This window comes from Filicampus tigris, chromosome 5 (genome assembly GCF_054856515.1).
Source record: "Filicampus tigris isolate MCC_2025a chromosome 5, RoL_Ftig_1.0, whole genome shotgun sequence".
Taxonomy (NCBI): domain Eukaryota; kingdom Metazoa; phylum Chordata; class Actinopteri; order Syngnathiformes; family Syngnathidae; genus Filicampus; species Filicampus tigris.
Window position 1 is genome coordinate 8,379,727 of NC_141221.1, and position 22,926 is coordinate 8,402,652.

A 22,926-nucleotide genomic window follows, 5' to 3' on the forward strand; every position below is an offset into this window, starting at 1 on the left:
GTCCTGGCTAGTGTATAAGTCATTTCAATGTTTTTTCCTGATATACAGTATGTTTTTGGTTTGACAGCACCAAAATATGCTGACAAATGACAGTAAATTACACTTGACAGCTCCGCATTTGCGCCATAGGGTTTCTTTAAAGCCATGAAGCCATGTTGTTAACACTTTTACTGCACAGGTGGGTGTCGTCAAGCAGACAGAGACTTCCGCCATTAAAGCATCAGGGGCCAATAAGAATGCTCTGTTCACGCGGCGACTCAGTGCTCTGTACACCAAGTCCACGCTGGTGGGCGAGGGTATCCTTTTGAAACGCTCTTTGTTTGGTCGCACACGATCAATGAGGCAGTTAGCTTTTTTTAATCCAACATTGTCCCCCGCCCCACACACACACTTTTTTAGTTGTTACTGTTAAAGTATGCATATATTAAGTCATACATGTGCATTTAACATTTTTATTTTGGTTAATTAAGTATACTATAAAAATACTGTAGCGCAATTACAGCATCATTAGCATTAGAATAAGGCATACATACCCACAGTTTTTTTTTTTTCTTTTTCCAAACCTAATACAAAGGAGCAGTCCTGTCTTTTTTCCAAAATCAAATGTGGCCATTAAGCACATAAATTTCCCCACCCCTATAGCTACAGTGTGTGTTTGTAGCACTGCATTCCTCCCGCATCATTGTCCTCAACAGTCCACTGAGACGTCAACCCGGTGTGCTGTCCGGACGACGCGAAGGAGGGCGGAAGCCACAATGCCCTGTCAGAGCCTCCTGACAGCATCCTGTTGTGTGTCAGTGAGAATTGGGACAAGTTGAAGAAGCAGCTTACTGTTGGGCTGGTGGTGAGTTTGACTGCACTCATGTACTTTATCTTGCTTAGTTGTGCTTTGGCTTATTGGAATATGCTACTTCTATTCTGTCATTGAACAACAACAACAACAAAAAACACTTCAATGTGGAATAGAATAAATCTATGTGTATCCTGTAGGTCTTATGTGTGTGACAATATAATAACTTAATATGTCATTTGTGAATACAGGCGGTTCAGCCCAGCACAGGAGAGGTCCAGTTGGATTCTTTCCCTGACAGCCAGTCTCGCTCCAAACTGGAAAGCCGTATCTTGATGATAAACCCTGTGGAGATCCTGGTGCCCTCTGACCTCTCAGCGCAGACCCAGAAACTGTTGCAGAGCATTACTAATGCCAGGTAGCCACCAGGGGGCGTCGTGGCCCCTTTTTTCTCCTTTTTTGTTTTCAACTGCACCACAACATGTTCCTCGAGAGACTTTTACCGTTTTCTGCATCCATCCAACCATTTTCTATTGCGCTTGTCCTCATGAGAGTCGCAGGTGAGCTGGAGTCCATCCCGGCTGATGTTAGGCTCGTCAGCAGTCAGTGGCAGGGCACGTATAGACAAATAACCAGTCACACTCACACCCATGGACGATTAAAGTCTTAATCGATCATGCATGTTTTTGGAATGTGGGAGGAAGCTGGAGTGCAATGAACTACGATGGAAAACTTTTTCATTCAGACACGTAGCTCCCCAGGGATTAGCTCAACACATGTTTCCACAGACACATCTCTGTTATATCGTTGTTAAAAATTCATATTAAAATGCACATTCATGTGCGGCCCAGCGTTGTGCCAAAAGATGAGACCTGACTCCCTTTTGGGGCTTTCTCTCATTGCATTATGCACAAATGAAAATCAAACGACGGAGTGGGAGGGAGTGAAGTGGATTAGATTAGATGAGGTTGATTGGATAAATAGAAGGCTGCCTGCTGCTTTCTGCCTTTGCTGTCTCCTACCTGGTGCATATTTTGTCACTCTTCACCCTCATTTGTGTTTTGCTTTTTCACCTTTTGGGTGTTCATTTGTGCTCGCAACAGCGCCTGCGGTCATTGATTGGGCACCGCACAAGCAATGGCAATCAATTTGAGCAGTGCTTCCTAACTCAGGCGCTTTGGCACACGAATGTGCTGTGAGAGATCGCCAGGGGTGCCGTTGAAAGTTATCCATTTATTATTTATTAATTACAAATATATCTTTGTGCATTTATCTATGCCAATGTCATAGTGACAGACAAAACAATGTAATACTTTTCCATTAGATGGCAGAAGGGACAATAAACCTGTGTATCCACATGTTGCTATTCTTACAACAGAGTGAGTCATGGCGTCCGGCGAGTATTTCAGCTTTTGTTCAATTAGACAGCCCCAGATTTCACAAAAAGTCAATTTGTGACTAAATTGAGATGAGAGCCTCATTTCAGTCAGGTGTTCTGGCTCAATAAGGGTAGGGAAACACTGAATTAGAGCAGGGATGATCATAAATATAGATTCATTGGTTGTTAAAGTGAAGTTAAACGAAACATTTTCTTTGCAATTATATGTTCTATGAAGCCCCACAGTCTAAATACGGCATTCCGATTAATGTGGTGTTTGCGGGATATGAGTTAAGTAGTTAAATCCACCCGTTTTTAACTAGCTCAGGGGGCGGCCATTTTGTCACTTCTGTCGACTGAAAATGACATCACAGTTGCTCAGGGCCCTGCTAACGACCAATCATGGCTCAGCTTCAGAAAACAGGTGAGCCGTGATTGGTTGTTACCTGAGCCCTGAGCAACTGTGATGTCATTTTCTGTCGACAGCAAGTGACAAAATGGCCGCCCATTGAGATGGACAAACACAGGTGGATTTTACTACTTAACTCATATTTCACAAACACAATATCAATCGGAATGCTGTGTTTAGACAAGTGGGGCTGCATAGAACATATTATTTTCAACAAAATTTTAACAATTCAGTTGATTGCGAGGAATAGATTGCAAATTAATTACATCATGGAAAGGCAGAATGGAGTCGGTGAACTACTTGGCTCTAATGGGCAGCGATGCTCCGGATTAACTCTCAGCTGTTTAGCTGTCTATTTATCCATGAGTTTTCTGTATTGATTATCCTCATTAGGGTCGCAGGTGATCTGATTTGGGGTGAAAGGTGTCGTACACCGGAATGGTCAACTGCTCAGTTGCAGGGTAGACCACCTGACCACTGTGCAGTCTAACGTTTCTCTCATCCTGATAAAAATGATTTGAGTATGAATTATTAATATATCTGAAAGCAAATAATTCATTCATCACAAAATCTTTCAATCAAGTAAAGTAACTATTGGGAAAAAAAAAATCACTTGTCAACCATTTGTCAACCATTCGTCCTATCATTTAAAAGGATTACTAATCAGATCAACCTTGGTTCGTCATTCATCTACTTTCCCAACAACCTCGACCTCTCCAGGGCCGAGTGGAGGCAGCGGGCCCCCTGGCAACCGGGCGTGCGTGTCCGCAGAGAGACGCGTAATGAGCCCCCGGGAGATTGGCCGGTAGCTGGGTGCAATATTAGCAGCTTCACTCACCACCACCCCCAACCTGCGGTCACGAGTCAGGTTTGTGAGGGGAATTTGAGCGAGCGAATAATCTCCCTGGATGAGACTTTTTGACACAACTGTTCTAATTTATTTATTATTTTTTAAAGATTTTTAAGTTGATAAGCAAATACTGTGAGGGTGAGGCCGACGTCATTGCTTGCAGTCGCAACTCAAATTTGACCATTTAAATTTGGTTAAATGTACTAATCTATTAAACATTAAGCCATTCTAGATTTTTAATGCATCATGAAGAAAGATATTCTTTTTGCAGTGTACTTCAAACACACTTTACGCTTTCTCTCATTCTCTCTCACTATCTCTCTTTCTCTCTCTCAAACCCCTCCCTCCTTACTTTCTTCCCTCCAAATACAGGATGGATTGTCAGGAATGTCAGCATGCAAATTCACTTCAGGGATGAGTAGTAAAGCGTTAGTAATCCCGCGACATGAACAGCCATCATCTAATGCATAATACCGGTAAAAAAAAAAAAAAAAATAGCTACACCCACATCAGTCCTACCGATATGAACCATGCAGAAAATATCTGTTGAAGCGGGCTGATGTTTCAGCATTACCAAGCCAACATTTCAAATGAGGAAAAAAATCCAAAACAAAATTCTTTTCTGTGAGGCTCTGACTCTTGGACACTTTTTCAACCTGTTTCATGTTTGGTAGAAGCGCTTTGAATAGCTCGACTGATCGATAGAATCTCATCATTTGCTTGAACTGACTGTTTAAATGATTTATCGAGTTTACTGGAACAATGACATTGTCGCTCCCGGTCTGACCAGCGGCGGATTTGATGTTTGATGGCTTGTGTGTGTGCGTGCGTGTGCCAATGTGTGTAAGTGTATGCGTATTAGGAAAGAAAACAGCATCCATAGCCACATGTTTGCCTCGGTTGCCGTGGCAACACCAGATTGGACAAAGCTAGTGAGTCCTTGAAAGCAGCATTGCAGCATGAATGAATGAGATGTGATGAAGCGGCGGATATGCAATGTGTGTGTGAGTGTAAGAAAAGATGGCCTGAACAGTGACAGCGTTCTTGGGTTTTTTTTCCCCTTTCACTTGGTAGAAAAATGACATTTGCTTTTATTCGTCATTTCCTTCCAGTGCTCAGGCTGATGACAAGATGCGAGTTGAGAAGAGGGACAGCGCCCACTTTGAGTTTGTTTCTGCAATGAACACAGTCACTGAATTCTATTGCCACAAACAGGCTGAAGGTGCGTGTATAGCTGTTCTATTCTTCTGCCTTATTATTGTGTCTTCTTCCTGTTTTATTTATAAAGTCAAACCTTAAAATTTGACCACTCTAGGATTTTATCATGAAAAGAAGATGCAATAACTTTTTTTTTTTTTTTGCCGTTAAACATTACATGACACGAAATACAATCCCCGTGGTCCCAGGTTAGCCCAGTAAATCCCAAGACTTGTGAAAATAGCATATGATAAAATAAATATGGTAAAGAGATAAGGGTAATGCTTAAGAATGAAAATGAGTGAAAACACGAGGCTTGAATTGAACCTCATTGATTGGTATTACTATCACCACAAATGCCAATTTTATACTTTTGTTTCAAGTAGGATTAAATTAAAGTCAAATATCAACACTGTTATGCTTCACAACTTTGCAGCTGCAAAGACGAGCGCAATTGGTCTGTTTGAAACCCGTCCCCCGCCAACCCGAATGCCGCGTTTCAACTAGTGGGCCTGCTGGGAATATATTCTTGAAAAAAATGTGTTTGGGTTGATTTCCCCTTTAAAGTGGTTCATGACTGTGTTTGATAAGTAAAAATGTGTTTGTGTTGTCCAGGCTGTCGCTCTCTGTCGAGTGTGGCATCATTGGAGAGCCCGGTCATCTGCTGTTTGGGTCCTCTAATCCAGTACCTGCAAGAGTTCAATTTGGAGAGAGTGCTTCGAAGTGAAAGGTATGCAACAGATGCACACGTACTGCGCGTCAAACCTCAGGCTCACATTTTCTTCCTATTCAGATGTCCATTCGTCTGCATGTATGAACACTTAAACCAATTTCACAAAGATTCACTTCACCTTGTGTTGATTTAAAAAACAACAACAACAAAAAAAAAAACGGATTCTCATCCAAATTAGTGAGTAATGTGAAAGCAGCAATACTGATCGGTTTTGGGGTTTAGGGTGTGTTCAAACTTGAAAAAAAGATACCTTTGATTCCTCTAATAGCGTGATTTTGCTGTGCTGTGTTTGGCACAGGCATCTGTATAGGACGTTCACTTTTTGTCTGTTCAAGATGCCAATAACACACATATCATTTTATACTGGCGTCCGAAGTTACAGTACATGTGTTGAGAGAAAAAAACCCCAATCTGAATTCAGTTTATGAAGAAAGACTACGCATGAAGCCATCCTTCGAAATTGGACAATGTTGTGCTTTTCCTGTATAGTGTGATGATTTAGTGTTATTCCATGCAGCTCCTTCCAACGTTTGACTGGGGAATCGCAGGGAATGATCCTCAGTGCCGCCACTCTGAGGAACCTGGAAATCCTCAACAATCAGGTGATTGAAGCCGAGCCGTGAGTGGTCGTTACTTGAGCCCTGAGTAGTGATGTCATATTCAGTCGACAGAAATGACAAAATGGCCGCTCCCTGAGATGGCGAAAAAGGGGTGGATTTTGCTGCTTAACTCATATTCCACAAACGCAATATTCATCAGAATGCCGCGTTTCAATTCGTGGGCCTGCTGAGAACATATTCTTAAAAAAAAAAATGTTTCGGTTGATTTCCACTTTAACCAAATGTTGTCTCTGGTATTCAGTTTGCTTTGTGTACGCAGAATGAGAATCTCTAACGTTAACGGAGTTGAATCTGGATCTGATCCAAATTTGTCATTTGACCACCGTGTAAATACAACATATTCATTCACTGTTATCTTTGTCATCTCTAGTCACACCAGTTTGTAATTTGTTATGCTCATTTCGAATAAGGATTCATAGGGAAAACGTGCATCTTTATGGAACTTTTTTTTCCCTTTAGATTTTTATTATTGGCATCACTCATTGATTTTTACAAGCCCTCTCACCCATCCGAATGCTCTTCAGCTCATTGTGGACCACAGCGGCTTGTGGACACAAACTCAATGCGCAACAAAATCCGCTTTGTCTCCTCGTCGCACGGTGGATGGTAAAGATTTAGCGGCTGACTTAAACTGCTTCTCAGTTCCCAGCAAATTGCTCAGTGACGAGTTGGGCTCGCGTGGGCGATGGCTCAAAGGTTCAGCACGACTCCTGTGGGGCACGCGGATGTCAGACATCCTGTGCGCGCGCACGCACACACTACATTTTCTTTCCTTCCCTTCAACAAAGCTGTATTCTACAATTGTTCAAATGCACATTTCACATTCCCGTTGTTTTGCGTGTTCCACAACAGACAGATGGTGGTGTGAGGGGCAGTCTACTGTGGGTGCTGGACCACACGCGCACTCCGTTTGGGAGGAGGCTAATGAGAAAGTGGGTGACTCGTCCGCTGATAGACCCGCAGTGAGTACACAACTTCTCGCGTCTGCCAAAGCAACAGATGGTACTATAACCTGCAACCGTAAAGCCATTTAGCCACTTTGAAGCCATTTCCGGAAAAGGTACAACAATAATAAAAGGAGGAAAAGGGGAATCATAAATGTGGAGGTGGTTCGGAATAATGCTAGCCCAGATTCCAGCGCCGACCTCAGAACTGTGTGTGCTAAGCACTCGTTCACTGTGCCACCGTTTTTTATTTTTTAACAGAAAAATAGAATTCAATGAAAGCCTTAGTCAAGTATCTATTTTGGAAATGTACTCAAAATCTTTTCACCCCTTTGGCACCTTACTCCTCAATGTCACCGTGTGGTGTTCGTATTTTGGTTACGCCGCCACTGTTGATGGGTCTGGTGGACCCGTAAGAGTTTTGGGTTTTCCAAACAACACAATAAAATCATTTTTTGTTAAAATACTCAACAGATGTTTATTACATCCCAATTGCAAGTTATATGAACTGCAAACATGTTAATGGTTTCCCTTTACCTTTGTTAGATCACCTTTATGAATTAATGTGCTACTCGTTTTTTTTTTTTTTTTAAATAAAATGTAATAAAAAAAAGAAAATCCCAGAGGGTGTTATCACCACGAGAAGAAGGTTCCAGATATTGCCTTGTCATTTTTCTTTCATTCTAAAAACTGAAAACAGGCCCCACAGACCCGAAAACGGGTGGCACAGACCCGTTTGTGTGTGTGTGTATGACACTCACAGCGGAGGGATTAAAGATGAGATTGAACACTGCTCTCATTCAACGCCGACAGCTCCGCTGCATAATTTCAACATCAATAAATCCCAGATTACATCCATTAATTCCAGAACAATGCATGAAAGACACAAACACACCGAAAATATATTACTTTGGATTTGGATTTTCTTTTGTTCTTTGTGATACTTGACACAAGTGAATTGGGTCAAATGAGGTTCTGCTGGAATGATAAGAAATTGTTGACGGATCTCATATACTCGTACCTGTTGCATCAATCAAGGACTTACTTATTACTAGTTATGTACCGGTACCCTATTTTCTGTCTGGACCTCTAGGTCCATCTCGGAGCGTCAGGATGCAGTGCAGGAAATCCTGGAGTCTGATTCTCTCACATTAAACTCCACAAGATCCCTGCTGATGCATTTGCCCGATCTGGAGAGAGGAATTTGCAGCATATTCAACAAAAAGGTAAATTTTTTGAAACAAATAAAGGGACCGAGCATGGGATTTGTGAATCTGGAAATAATTTTTTTTCCTTCTTTTATAATCGCGTTTTTGAAAATTTTCATTCAGTTTTGACACACAGACACATGAGAGAGAGAGACATTGAGCAAGGACCGGACACTGACACCGCGAGAAAGAGACACGCCGAGCGATACAGACTTGAAAGACAGCGAGCCCGAGACACTGAGAGAGACAGAAAGACTCACTGAGACACTAAGACACAGACACTGAGCGAGACACTAAAAGAGAAACTGCGACACTGAGACCACTGAAGAGAGACTAAGAGAAAGAAACACCGAGAGAGACACTTGGACACTCACGAGACACTGAAAGAAAGCGACACGCTGACAACGAGAGAGACACAGACACTGAGAGAAAGTGAGAGATTACCTGACAGTCTCACACAATCTCATTTCCCATCCGGCTCATCTTTCAAATGCCAGAGGGTCTCGACCACCCATTTGGGTGTTCAACTTTTAAATCCTTCATATAGACAAAAACAAGATAAATGTCACTCAATACACACACGCACTCGCGCGTACACACACAACCAACTTAATTGTCATGTGGGCCCTCTGTAGATAAATGAGACCGTGTGTAATGGCTTGTATCCCTGCCTCTGCTCTTGAGGGGTGGGGCGTATTGGGATGGGGGGGGGAATCATACTATTGGGATACAGTCGTTCCACTTTAGCGTGTTCCAAGAAGAACTCATCTAGGGCGCTGCTGACATGAGGGAACCTGTAAAGCATCAGTGTGTGATTAATACCTGAAAGCTTTGTCCCACTGTGACTCTCATTAACCCTTTACGACGCAGAAGTCCACTGCAATTCCACTAATGGGAATCATAAAGTGCAACAGCCTCGCTTCCAAGAGGCATGCCCATGCTGTGCGTTGATAAATCAATACTTTTGATCTAAACTGATCACAGGTTTGGCCTTTGAAACTGCAGCACAAATCACAATGTAAACAATGACGTTTCAGTTCTTGTTGTTGCATTAATAGTTTATTGACTCGAGCTATTTTCGTATGGGCTTTGTGTGTCCATTGTTAAAAAAAACAATCATTTGAAATTCAGAGCACTATTTCCCTAAGGCAGCACCGGTGCGAGATTAGTGACACAAACGCGGATGAAATCCTTTCATAAAATTTTTTTTTTTAAAAAACAGCGGTGCTAGAAATAACTTGAATCTGACAAAACGGAGTAATGAATAAAAATTACAATTTGCCAATGAAAATCAGACATTGCTTTTGGAATGCGTTTCAGTAAAATTATTTTTAAAAACAAACAGGTTTTAACAAAAATGATGGTGACCCTAGAAAAGAAAAAAATCTAATTGAATTTAAAAAATAATTTTACCATAGGGACACATTCAACAAAGGTGTGTCCTCGAATAAGCATCACAGGTGTCTTCAAACTTGGAATCAGGCAGTTGGCCTATTTAAAGAGAGTCAAGTAGTAGTTTGGTGACGTGTGTACCACACTTAACACGGGCAGAGAGGAAGCAAAATGTGGAAATCTGAGTGATTTAGGATAAATGAATGCCTACAGTTTTGTCCACGTGCACGCGTATATTTTTCAAAAAATTAAAGCATTGTATTTTCAACATAAAAAGTAGTTCGTTTTTTGAGAAACGTAATGTTACAAGAATAAAGTTGTGTATGTTCAAGGAAAAAAGTTGTGTACTGTATTTTTGACAGTCGTAATATGAATGAATGAATGATCACAAAATGAAAATAGGAGCATATGTAGATGACATTTATCGCGCCAAATGATTATTTGCTGACATTTTGTCTCTTATAGCAAGCGTAGATCAGAGTTAGTGTGCTAACCTTGTTGTCTTCCAGCATAACAGTCAGTGAAAAGTAAAGGTAAAGAAATAGAGGTGTGTAAAACGGCTGTTGTTTTGAACATTTCTGATTGAAAAATGTGCTGTAGTCATCCACGCAGGAGTTCTACCTCGTCATCAGCAGCCTTTGTCGCCTGGCGCTGGAACTGCAAGCCCTGCTGCCGGCTATTAGGGCGCAGATCCGCTCTGGGCTAATTCGACGACTCCTGGTGGACACCCCGGACCTTCTGACCCCAGCCCACGGCTTCCTTGGCGTGCTTAACGAGAAGGCAGCCAAGTAAGTCTTTTAAGTGTAAAGAAGAAATTAAGGAGGGGATAATGTCATTGTCACATGTTGCAGGTGTGGGAATAAGACGGAGCTCTTCTCTGATCTGTCTGGCTTCCCCGTGCTGCGGGAAAGAAGAGAGCAAATCCAGAAAGTTCTACAAGAGATTCAGGACCATCGCAAACATGTCCGAATTGTGCTGAAAGCCCCCGCCCTCGACTACACCACTGTGTCAGGACAGGAGGTACCTCATGATGCAGTCTGAGTGGCAAAGACAGTCAAAAACAATGATGTGGTGGCTCAGTGCCGGTGTTTGTCTCCTTTTCTCACAGTTTCTGATCGAGGTGAAGAACTCACAGTCCTCCATGGTTCCTCGTGACTGGGTTAAAGTCAGCAGGTGAGCTGCAATACACATGCATAGAAAGTGAATGAACTGCTTTGTTTTCTAATGAAGAACTGGAAAAGTGCTTATTCGGGCTATAAAATGCGGTATTTTTAAATTGAGAGCACCTTGATGCGAGTACTGCCAAGCTATCAGAAACAAGGCCAACCTTCAAATAAATCGTACCTCACCAAATATCACATGGACTTCAATGCCTTGGAATGCTTTTATTTTGAAGTTGTTCCCAGCAGTTGATCCAGTTGATCGTTGGTTATTAATTCAATTAAATTTATCTTCAACCAAGTAAAACATATTTTTACTTTTACCCGAATACACAATTATTCAATAGAATTTTCAGTAGGATATCTGAATATCAAATATTTGATAGCTGCAGCCCATTTTTCACATTTCCTTAGCAACAAAACCCAAGATGTCAAAACTTTCTTACATTTAAATGGGCATATCTTCTTTCTCAGCTGCCGTTTACTTAATTCCACGAAGTATTTATCCCAAAATAAAGTCGTCACATCTGCCTTTGTTTAGTCTTTTACGGAGGCCGCCATTTTTAATTTGAATTTTTTTTCATTTGCGAGAATGGTGAAGTGCATTCCCCAGCTCTGGCTTATGATGCAGCTTTATTTACTAAGAAAACCATACAGACCTATTAAACGACAAGCTACAGTCCATATCTGTCAGGTGGAATCACTTCTGTTCATCTGTGCATCCATCTCCTTTTGCTGTGCAGCACCAAAGCGGTCGGCAGGTATCACTCTCCCTTTGTGGTGGAGCGCCACAAGAAGCTGCTGCAGCTCCGTGAGCAGCTGCTTCTGGACTGCCAGAGGGAGTGGATCGCTTTTATGGAGTACGGTACACACACGCACGCGCACTTACCCACAGTCTTTCATAGAGTGTACATGATAAACGCAGCCTGGAGTGTTCAGTCAGTCCTAAGTGTTGCCTACCACAATCATGTTCTGTTCAGGTGCACCAGCGGTGTCATCTACTGAGAATACAAGTATGCATTTCCAGTAATTTACGCTGGAAAATCTCTCCTTGCTCTCTTGCAGTCAGTTTGGGGAGCACTATCACACTATGAAAAGGGCTATTAGTCACCTAGCAACCATGGACTGTCTCTTCTCATTGGCTGAGGTGGCCAAACATGGGGACTATTGCAGGTGATCATGTGATTTTACTCTTGTATGTGTGTGTGTCTGTGCTTGAATTGTTTGAATGTGTATTAATATACAGTACGTATGTGTGTATGTACATGTTTCCTGTGTCGTGTCCTATAGTCTTGGGCAGGCGGTGTGTGGGTGTGTGCATTGGGCCCAGCAGCGTGCTCAGCCAGAACGCCAACATTTCTCCCACTCACTGAGATGCGCACGCACACACACACGCGCGCACGGTAACTATATCCAAATACAACCCAAAGAACGAGTGTCACCAGAAAAAAAATCTTGACTGCAAAATCCTTGCTGCGCTGCCAAATTGCTATTAAAGCGGAAGTCAACGCAAATATATATTTTTTTCAAGAATATGTTATATGCAGGCCCACTAGATGAAAAAGGACATTCTGATTAATATTGCATTTATGGAATATAACAAAATCCACCCATTTTTAGCCATCTCAGGGGGCAGCCATTTTGTCACTTCTATCGACTGAAAATGACATCGCAGTTGCTGGGGGCTCAGGTATTGACCAATCATAGCTCACCTGTTTTCTGAAGCTGAGCGATGATTGGTCATTATCTGAGCCCTGAGCAGTTGTGATGTCATTTTCAGTCGACAGAAGTGACAAAATGGCCGCCCCCTGAAATGGCTAAAAACAGGTGGATTTTGCTGCCTAACTCTTATTCCAACAAGCGCAATATTCATCAGAATGCCTTGTATCAACTAGTGAGCCTGCATCGAACATATTCTTGAAAAAAAAATGCTTGTGTTGACTTCACCTTTAAGACCACATTGAAAAGAGCAAAGAATGCTCTGAATATAAAAAGTGTTGCGAAAATACATGTTTGATAATCACACAGAAAAAAAAATACAGCAGAAAATGTGCATTTTAATGTCAATAGTTGTGATATAACTACAAAAAAGTGTAGTTTAATATATATAAAGTGATACTATGACTCCAAAATGTTTTTATTTTCGAAAACACATAATCTGAGCATAATCTTGAATGCATTTCTCCCTCCCTGATGCCTCCCAAATCTCTAATCTCATTCATAAATCCAAACCTTCCACCTGCCAGCTTGATCCCCTCCCCACAACCTCGGTCAAACCCATTTTCTCCTCGCTGCTGCCGCTCATATCCGCCATTATTCACTCTTATCTCAACACTGGAATCGTTCCATCATTAGTCAAAGCCGTCAACTGTCACCTCTATAATGAAAAAAAAAAAAAAACGGTTCAAACCGCAAAAATTACAATCACTTCCACCCCATCTCAAATCTACCCTTCATCTTCAAAATTCTTTAGAAAGTAGTTGCTGCTCAACTTTACTCACCCTTAACCCAAAATAGAGCCTTTCCTATCTGGTCATTAATGACATCCTCATCACAGCTGATTGCAGTTCACTTTGCAGACACCATACCCGATCCTCCATTGGCATTCAGCTTCCTTTACTTATCTGATGCCTCTTCAGTCTTTACAGGTGTGTCTCAGGGCTCCATCCTAGGGCCGCTGCTCAATGACAGTAGTTCCTAAATTTCCATAGAAATGAATATTCTCTACCGTTGCTTCGAGGATCATGCCCTGTTTTACATGTCATTTTCACCCTCCTCCCTTCACCTCCCGCTTGTCTGTATTAATAGCTCCTCAGTTTTCCCCTCTCATCAGGTAAAGAGTCTGGGTGTCATGGTCAACAACACACTATCATCCTCATTTCATCAGGCGAATCCAAAACCCCCATAGTGCATCCATCCGTGTCCACAGGCTTGTCAACTTCCTTCTAGATTACTGCAGCGTTCCCTTCTTGGGCGTCGCCCACAAGTCCCTCCACAAGCTTCCAATGCTACAGAACTCAGCTGCACGCATCATCACCAACCTACGGCTACTTAGCTGTACACATCCCGATATACCTCCCTCATGAAGGGGAGACCAATATAATGAATACAGAGGAACCTCAATTTAACAGACTAATTGGGAAGTACATCGAAGTACTTTTTTGAGGCCTAAAAACAATACCAATACAGTACATAGCCTGAAAATTCACAGTATAGTACAAAATTATTGTAAAGACGGTAAATATGCATAAAAATCTTTTGGCATTTAACGATTTGCGAGATGTGTTTTTTTTGCTAGTTACTGCAAATTTGTTTGTCTGTACTGACCTGTGTTTTTTTTTTTTTTTTTTTTTTCCATCGCAGGCCAGAGGTGTCCGACAGTGAGCGTCTGATTGTGATCAAGGATGGCAGACATCCTGCTATTGACCTACTCATGGGAGAGCACAGCCAGTATGTGCCCAATCATACACGACTACAGGTACGCACACAGAAAAGTGCAAACTCTTTTGACATAAAGCTAAGGTAAATCACACAGATCTTTGCATGCAAGTAAAATGCCAGCAACACGTATGCCAATCTTTCTCACACACACACACAGATTCGCCCAGCACTATTTCAGTGGGTTTCTCTTGCACCAAGCCAAAGCTTCGAGTCCACCCACCTCCTCAGCATCCAAATATCTCTTTACCGTATATCGCTCGAAAGCCCTTTGTCTTTGTTACAACTGCTCACTTCTTCACTACAGGCTGACGGAAAAAGATCAATGATCATCACTGGCCCTAACATGGGAGGAAAGAGCTCCTACATCCGCCAGGTGGCCCTGATCTGTGTTATGGCCCAAATGGGCTCCTATGTCCCCAGTTCGGAGGCCCGTTTGGGCATTTTGGATGGCGTTTACACCAGGTAGGACCAAGTCCAGTGGAACATGTTTGACAGCTGTGGATAAATAGACTACCCGCCAATCAAAGTTTTCTCTGTGTTCAATACAATCACATTTTAAAATATCCTGCACGCATATTTACTGGACCAAATTCCGGGAACAGTTGTTTTTAAGTCGTCCTGCACACACTTGTGTCGAAACACATGCAATCAACATTAGTGGAGATAATAATAATAATAATAATAATAATAATAATAATAATAATATGTTATATTCGGTTCCACTGTGGTGAGTGTTCAGGTCAGCGGCATTGCAAAAGACAGCCTTTCTTCCGTTTTGATGGACAGTCTGTCTGACAATTTGAAGAAACAAAGAAAGGAAAAAAAAAAAAAAAAAAGAGATAATCTGTCACCAAGTATCAACCGTGTCAAGAGTATTTTTAGGCGTGACGGTACAGACTAATCCATGGTAATCTCATCGTGTCCGTTCACCACCCAGCAGATGAAGGATGATTAGGCTCTGTGTTGCGCTGGGAACTCACCGACGACGATACAATACGCCTTTGTTGAAGGGAGATGTTTTTATTCTGTTCAGCTCTACGTGCACTTTCCGCTCCTCACTGTACAAAATACAATATTCTTTCTGTATTTGTGGCCCCGCTGCACTCTATGATTAGACATAATGACTTGCAGATGTGTGTAATTGTCTTTTTTTCTGGGTTTAAGCATGTTCTTATGCATTAACCCAGTGGGAGCCAAAACCCGGTCAGCACACCAGGGGCGAGTGTGTGTGTGTGCGCGCGCGTGCATTCGTGTATGTGTGTTTGTGTTTGTATCCTTGAAAGATACAGTTTTGGGGTATTTTAGGCTTCTTCTTCGAATAATGAGGTTATGTTGTATGGTCCTTAGGCCAGAGAAGTCACTTTAAGATGATCAGGCCTGCCTTTTAGTGACAGAAAGCAATAAAAACCTACCGCCGAGGTATATCGATGATTGATACATATTGCATCACTGGACAATGAGTAGTTTTTGGGCCACATTGAGACAGATATAAGTAACTATAGTGCAACCTCAATGTTCAAACAAACTCCTTTCCTAAGTTTTTTTCCCATTCAAATAAAGTGGAACCTTTGTTTTTATGATTTATCGAATTCAAAAAGTCTGACTCACACCAAACCGTACCATAGGAAATCGTGTAAATACCACACACACATTAAAAGCACACGTGGATGTGCAAGGCCCACAGTTTGACACCTGTGCTTTTGATACTCATTCATTTGAAGTTAAGAATGACGTAATGCGGAATGCTCTGGATTTTTGTTATTTCATTGATATATTATTGATTGATTATATCTTGGAAAAGCTTTCTTTCCTTTGCTTCTTAAGGGCCTTACGATGACATGATCTCATGTGTAAAACATCGATTGATCTAACGAGTGTTTTCATTATGATCCATATTAGCCTAATGGACCAGTCGGGATGAAACACTCTCATGTTATCGACCTGCTCAAATTTACATGCGTGCTCACGAATGCGGAAAATAAGGTAGAAGTTGGGGAAATGCCGGCGCAGTGAGTTTCAATGTTATATGCAGGCCCACTAGTTGAAACTAGCTAGCTCAGGGGGCGGGCATTTTGCCACTTCTGTCGACTGAAAATGACATCACAGTTCCTCAGGGCTCAGGTAACGACCAATCACAGCTCACCTGTTTTCTGAAGCTGAGCCATGATTGGTCGTTATCTGAACCCTGAGCAACTGTGATGTCATTTTCAGTCGACAGAAGTGACAAAATGGCCGCCCCCTGAGATGGCTAAAACGGGGTGGGGGGGGGATTTTGCTGCTTAACTCATATTCCACAAACGCAATGCTTATCAGATTGCCATGTTTCAACTAGTGGGCCTGCATAGAATATATTCTTAAAAAACAAAATGCTTGGGTTGACTTCTCTCTTTAACTTTTAATATAACATATTTTCATTTCATCTTTAGAAGCTGTTTTAAATCTTTAACTATGCACAATTTTTGTTTAATACATTTAAATTGAATCATGAGTACAGTTTTTTTGGTTGGTCATGATGAAAGTACCGGGAGAGCTAATTTTTTATTTTTTTTTTTTTAATGGTACTTATTGTAAAAGGTATGAAACCCTGTTGCAGGATTTTCCAAAGACCTTAACCCAAATAGTCATGGTGCTAGAAGGTTACCCATTTTACAAACTGAAAAACTGCTGGATGGCATCTTCTGTTTTTGTTGTGTAATGCCGAGAGAACTTCTATTACTAATCCAAGATGAGATGAGTATAAAAAAGGAAACATGTCTTTGGGTTGTCAAGGGAAACGTTAGTTCTGTTCCATATTTACAGACAAGTGGCCATGATTACTAAAGGGAACGTATGACCTCAGGATGTAAAGTGGGCAGAACTCCCAGGATACGTGCATGCCGTTCTGTAAACAGGATTATGAATGGAATATTCTGTAAGAGTCTCATGTTGGTGCTTTATGATGTGACAAAGTCTACAGTAGTGTTGTCGCGATACCAAAATTTGGACTTCACTACTATACCTGCATCAAATACCTCGATACCAGTACCGAAACGCTACCTCGAAAAAAAATTAAAATCAGCAAAAGCAGCAAAATTAAAACCGCACAAAATAACTTAAAATGTAAAGAAATGTGTTATTAATTGAAATAGGATCTGCATGATAAGAATATAAAATTTGAAACAGTGTTAAACACTCGTGAACATTTGCACACGTGGGGGCGTGAGATAAATATATTACACAGTTTCTTTCTACACTTGATTATTTATATTTATAGACTACATGTAAATTAAACTTTAAGAAAACTAGTTCCCATTCATTTATTTATTTATTCATCCAAACATCACTTGTAGAACATGTGCACAGAGGTTTATAGAGCCATTCGTGTGACATCTACTGTAATGCAGTATTGAGCCGGTTCTGATCATTTTGATGGCCAGATATGCAGCCGTGTAGCCTCTGTACATTAATCCAAATCGACAGTGCAAAATATGCACAAATATAATTTAGTTATAATTCTTCTGTGACTGGTGTGATCCGTAACATGTCAAGAAATCAGCAAAAATGATGGTCATTGTTTTCCGAAGTAAAATCAGGTGTTTGCAAATGTGTCATTTTGGAGAGAAAAAAAAGCAAGACACAAAGATAATCATTTTGCTTCTACAGAAAAAGATTGATTGTTGAGGGTAAATTCCAAGAATTTAGACACAATTTAAATAAAACAAGGGTCTAAACAATTTATAAATTATCAAGATAATTATCCATTAATTTGATAATACTGTAATATTTTAATAATTTTAAAGGAGTTTAAATCAATTATTGAACACTTTAAGTAGGAGTCATGTTTTAGTGGGGGTTGGTCGGCGGTGTTGTTTTTAGCCAAGGGATTTTATTGGGGTGGAGGTTAATATTCCCTGTCTATTAGAAAAATGCATCTAAGAACTAATTAGTGTCCCCAGAGTCAAGTGCGCTGTTCCGTCTTCACCTCCCACATTTCTTTTATCAACCTATCCGTTTCTAATTGGGACAGAGGAATATTTGTGGATCGTAAACGGATGGATAATAAACACCCACCCTAGCCCCGCTGCTGCATCTATTATGTGTAACATTGCCGTTTCACTTTGTGAGTTTTCTGCTCTAATAAGTGAACGGGAGACGGATGGGGTGGGAAGATTTTATAGAAGCGGATTGGAATGAGCAGACTTGGTGGGTTTGGCGAGCTTAATGAAATGCTGCGTGGGTGTCTAATGGGCTACCCTGTCTGAGATGATCCCTGTGATTGATTATCAATGAGCTTTTAAAGTGGCACAGAAGCTCGCAAAATTTCAGTTTCCCCTCCCTCCCTGCCACGCTCTTATTTTTACAGTGCATCGACAGTAATGTTGCGTTTGTTCTTCAGCAGCAGACTCCAGTAGGGCAAGTGATGCAAATGTGCATGTTTGCCGCTGTTTTGTGTTTTTTTTTTTTTTTTTTTTTTCTCGTCTGTGCGTTAAGTCCTGAAGGTTACAAAGCGCAGTCCTGTATCCCTCCACGGTTGTTATGGAAACAGCTCAAAGGAGACAGTGTGTTTTGAAAAAGGTCCCGCAGTCAACCGGCGGAGATGGCGTCTATGTGACATCGTCATCGTCCGATGCAGCGCCGCTTCCCGGGTTTTTAATAGTTTACAGACCGCCTGTTCCTCTTTGTAGGCGGCACACACGTCTGCTCGGGCCTTTCACAGCATGCGCGCTTCTAAAATCAGCCACCGCGCAGGAAACCGCTCTCGCACATTGGAGTCGAAAGAGCTGACAAAAGCAGTGCGAAGCGTCATAGTGCCGCGTAACACACGGACGGGCAGCAGTCGATGCTCTTTGTGGGTCAACATGCTGTATGGCGGGACTTCAAAGGTGAAGTTTTCGGTAATTGTTTGGATTCACGTTATAAAACTTTCCCGTAAAAAATGATGAGCAATAATTATTTAATGACTTATAAGCATTGATAATGGGGCACGGTGGTGGCTCCAGTGATTCGAATGAGGACAAGTGCTATAGAAAATAGACGAATGTTATTCTATTCTCAGAGTGTGTAAAATGAACCGCGCAGCAGTTCAGCACATTTGGCAAGATGGTAGCCTGGATAGTAAATCAGCTTCCACATCTGTTTACATGAGCAATCAAATTGTTGCCCGTTTTTGCATGCGCAAACTTTTTAGGAAATCAGGCCCATTGTGAGACCTCAGGCAGATGCTTTTTGAATAGTTAAACACAACAAACAAAAAAATCCTTTTTTACGACTGTGCCAATTTTGTAATCGTAGAGTGTAATAATTGTAATTGAATTTCAATGAATTGCACAGCCCTACGGTATGCCGAACTTGGCTTCTAAGCACCTTACTTGAACACCTTTTCATTTTCTTTCTCCATTTGTAGTTCAAAATGCCTTATGAATATTTGCGTCATCAGGGAATTGCAAATGAAGCGAAGCAGTTTTCCAGGAACACTTGAGATGTGCCTAAGCATGTTGAATGGGAAGATGCGAGCGGTGATAAATGGAGCCCGTTTTCACAATCTGTGTTTTTTGGCGGGAACGAGGAGCTCCAGCTGGACACTGAGCGTATGCGTCCCCTCGCCTGTGGACAGACGGGCGCGCGGGAACACCTCTCAACCTTTCATCGGATTGTATCCGTTCTTCACACGCAAACTATAGATCCAGTCCATAATTTCCCTCGAGTCTCAGTCATGCACGGACACACTGTTGTAAACGAGCTCATGTGATGCAGCCGCATGCCTGCCACGCCCCTCTCCCGTGCGGCATGCGGCGTAACCATGGCGACATGGGACGTTCACGTTTGCGCAGTTCGTTGAAAGGTGTGACGTTCAAGGACAATTAGGAGAGGTGCAAAGACGCACTTGAAGGTCAAAGTGATGCTTTGATTCCAAACTCTCTTTGGAATTTATGAATAGCTCATCAGTTACTAGAATGGTACACTTCAGTATATTGATTACTGTATCAAACTCCTGCATATGCCATCATTTTGTCTGGACTTTTAAATTCGTAACTTTTTTTTAGAGGGGGGGAACATTATACATTGGTGCCTTAAGAATAAGGTGTAAAAATTGTTGACACGGAGTTGAGGGAATAATAGTAGCAATTCCCTCCATTAGTGGAATCAAAAAGCCAAACGGCCCCTCATCTCAGTGCACTCCAAAAATATTCTTCGGCGGGAAATCTGGGCCTGTTAAATTGAAAATTGTTAGTTGTATGAATGGCATGCGCTAATTGTCTAAAAAAAAAAAAAATCTTTGTACCTACCTAAATGTTCTGCCCGTCGTCATAATGTCACTGGGAAATATAGCTGGCAGAAGATATATTATTTGTGGTAAGTAAATGCATTACAGCATTCCGTATTTTTAAGTAAGAGTCTATCAGTATAGCACATCTTAACAATATTGACAATATTGACACCCAAATATTTTAAGCTTATTATAGGGCTCATATTCTCTTTTGGTGAAGCAATTTGAACCTTGACTTCCCCTTCCTTGTATGTGATGGTCAGAATGGGAGCGTCGGACAACATCTACAAAGGGCGCAGTACATTCATGGAGGAGTTGACTGAAGCCTCGGAGATAATTTCCCACGCGACTGAGCGTTCCCTGGTCATCCTGGACGAGCTGGGCCGAGGCACCAGCACCCACGACGGCATCGCCATCGCCTATGCTACCCTCGAGTACTTCATCAGAGATGTAAGCATGTGTTGTAATATGCAAGTCAGACGGGAGAGTCCACGCGACGCTTTCTTCTTGTGCGCGCCTTTGTCTCTTTGCAACAAGCGTTGCGATGCGAAAGCCAGTTCAATTAACCTTCAAGTTCATGGCCTCCAATCGGATGTTTGTGCTTCTTTGATTGCACCCGCTTATAGTCCGTTATTGTTTGTTAGCAAGGAAAAAAGAGATACGAGGCAACAGGGAAGCCTCGTCAGTGCAGGAGTGTTGACAAGACAGCGAAATAAGGCTTGATCTATAACGTTAATAACCTGTTGAGCTGCAACGGAAAAGGAGGTAAAAGTCATCCACCGGTGCTGAGTTGTGCTGCAGTGGACCTCGTTTTTGGTTGAGAAAAAAAAAAAGCTACACCGTCAAAACGTGCTGCTCACCTTTGTGCTCATAAAGGATCTGACGTTTCCACAGTGTTGTGAAAATGGAGTTTGAAGGGATTGTTCTTCGACACCCACCCCATGAAAGGTCTTCCACAAAGTTGGAAGCGTCGAGTGTGTCCACAAAGTGTTGGGAAAACGAACACTTAAGATTCATGGGGAAATAAGGAGGGTAGGCCATCTCTTAAATGATTAAGTTTAATATGCCTGTGCCAAACATAGCCTTTGGAATAATGGGCAATAATTTTAACCTCAGCGTTATTGGACCATAAGAGATTTTTTTTGGGGGGGGGGTTGAAATGTGAATGGTGGAGTGAATAAAAACAGTTCAGTGTAGCATCCAAACTTTCAGACTTCTATTAGAAGGCAAATGAAATGTCAGGAAAATCCTACTAGAACAGGTGAACTTTATTCGGTAATCAGAGTCACTTTAAATAGTGGCAAGTGTGTGCTGACTCCCATGAGTTTGAATGCGATAGGTTAATTTTAAACGTAGGGGTGTGTCGACTTTTTCGAGCCACTTTTACTGGCAACTTACTCAAGTGCCTGGATAATCAAGGATAACACGGAACGAGCGCTCCTTGGAGGTAGATTGGAACACGGTGTGTTCTTTTGAGGATACAAGAACATGCAGATCCTCACCTCATTTCAAGCCTTTGATACTGTGGGAACAAAGCAGCGGTTTTCTGAGACAAATCATGCCGAGGCTGACTTTTTCGTGCCTGATGCAATAGTTGTGGGCAGATTGAATCAGGCTGTTGGTGGAGTCTTAAAAAGTTCGAAAAAGATGCATTAGAACCCCAAAGGTTTAATACAACTGTGCAGTCCCTCAGCGTACTTCACAAGCCCTCAATTGGCTTTTTCTTGGGCTTTTGTGGCTGTTTTTGGAACAGAACGTGAAAGGAGGAAAATTCGGGTGCATTTTTTTCCAATTGGAATGCAGTGGGGATAGAAGTGGCCCGACCATCGAGTTTTTGGGAGGTCACAGTCTTTCGGATATTTTTTTTGGACTTGTGAATAAAAATTTTGTGTCACACACAACATGAAACAAAAATAATTACACTTTGTGTATTTAAAACAACCGCATAACATTGCTTTGAAGTCTGCTAGCTAAATGCTAACACATAATGCGGTGCTATAACTATTAAAGCAACATTATTATTACAACATAATCCATCGGGCATCACTCTTAGACAGATGTTATATCAAAGCGTTATATTTATCTTCTGAGGATATATTTATCCTCTGTGAAGAACGGCTAACATTACTGTGGCTTTTTGAGGAGTTTTGACTATCGGCATGAACAGTGTTGGGGGTAACGCGGTGCAGTAATATATGACATTTAGGCAGTAACCAAGTAACAATGTTTTACTGTTTTTTATAATATTATTACAGTTACTGAGATTGGTAACGCGTTACAAATTTCAGGACCACAACCCAATTTTATTCACATAACTTAGCCAGTAGGGCAGTTTATTACCTCACTTAGATGGTATTAAATTAAGCAATAATTCCATTCAGAGTTTCTTGTCATTCTTGGAACGTCACGCAACAAAGTTGAACAGAGTGCCCAATTTAACTCTCTTTCAAGCATTTCATTTGTCTTTACACCATTGACAACAACTTTAATGGCTGAGAAGACGTGATGCGACGGCAACTTCAGTCAGGCAAACTACAATACAAGCCATTAAATTAGA

The 22,926-nt window shown here is 41.6% G+C and overlaps 1 protein-coding gene across 1 annotated transcript in view; it reads left to right on the forward strand.

Moving 5' to 3' along the window:
* The window catches only part of msh3 (mutS homolog 3 (E. coli)), a 37,222-nt gene that overhangs the window by 4,572 nt on the left and 9,724 nt on the right, over positions 1-22,926 (forward strand). The window contains exons 6-21 of the mRNA XM_086031577.1: positions 179-296; positions 705-844; positions 1,042-1,208; positions 4,540-4,649; positions 5,240-5,354; positions 5,875-5,959; positions 6,830-6,939; positions 8,015-8,147; positions 10,122-10,309; positions 10,373-10,541; positions 10,630-10,694; positions 11,425-11,541; positions 11,747-11,854; positions 14,045-14,159; positions 14,427-14,584; positions 20,633-20,819. Coding sequence (XP_085887703.1) covers positions 179-296; positions 705-844; positions 1,042-1,208; positions 4,540-4,649; positions 5,240-5,354; positions 5,875-5,959; positions 6,830-6,939; positions 8,015-8,147; positions 10,122-10,309; positions 10,373-10,541; positions 10,630-10,694; positions 11,425-11,541; positions 11,747-11,854; positions 14,045-14,159; positions 14,427-14,584; positions 20,633-20,819 — 2,085 coding nt within the window. The remainder of the gene's footprint in view (positions 1-178; positions 297-704; positions 845-1,041; positions 1,209-4,539; positions 4,650-5,239; positions 5,355-5,874; positions 5,960-6,829; positions 6,940-8,014; positions 8,148-10,121; positions 10,310-10,372; positions 10,542-10,629; positions 10,695-11,424; positions 11,542-11,746; positions 11,855-14,044; positions 14,160-14,426; positions 14,585-20,632; positions 20,820-22,926) is intronic.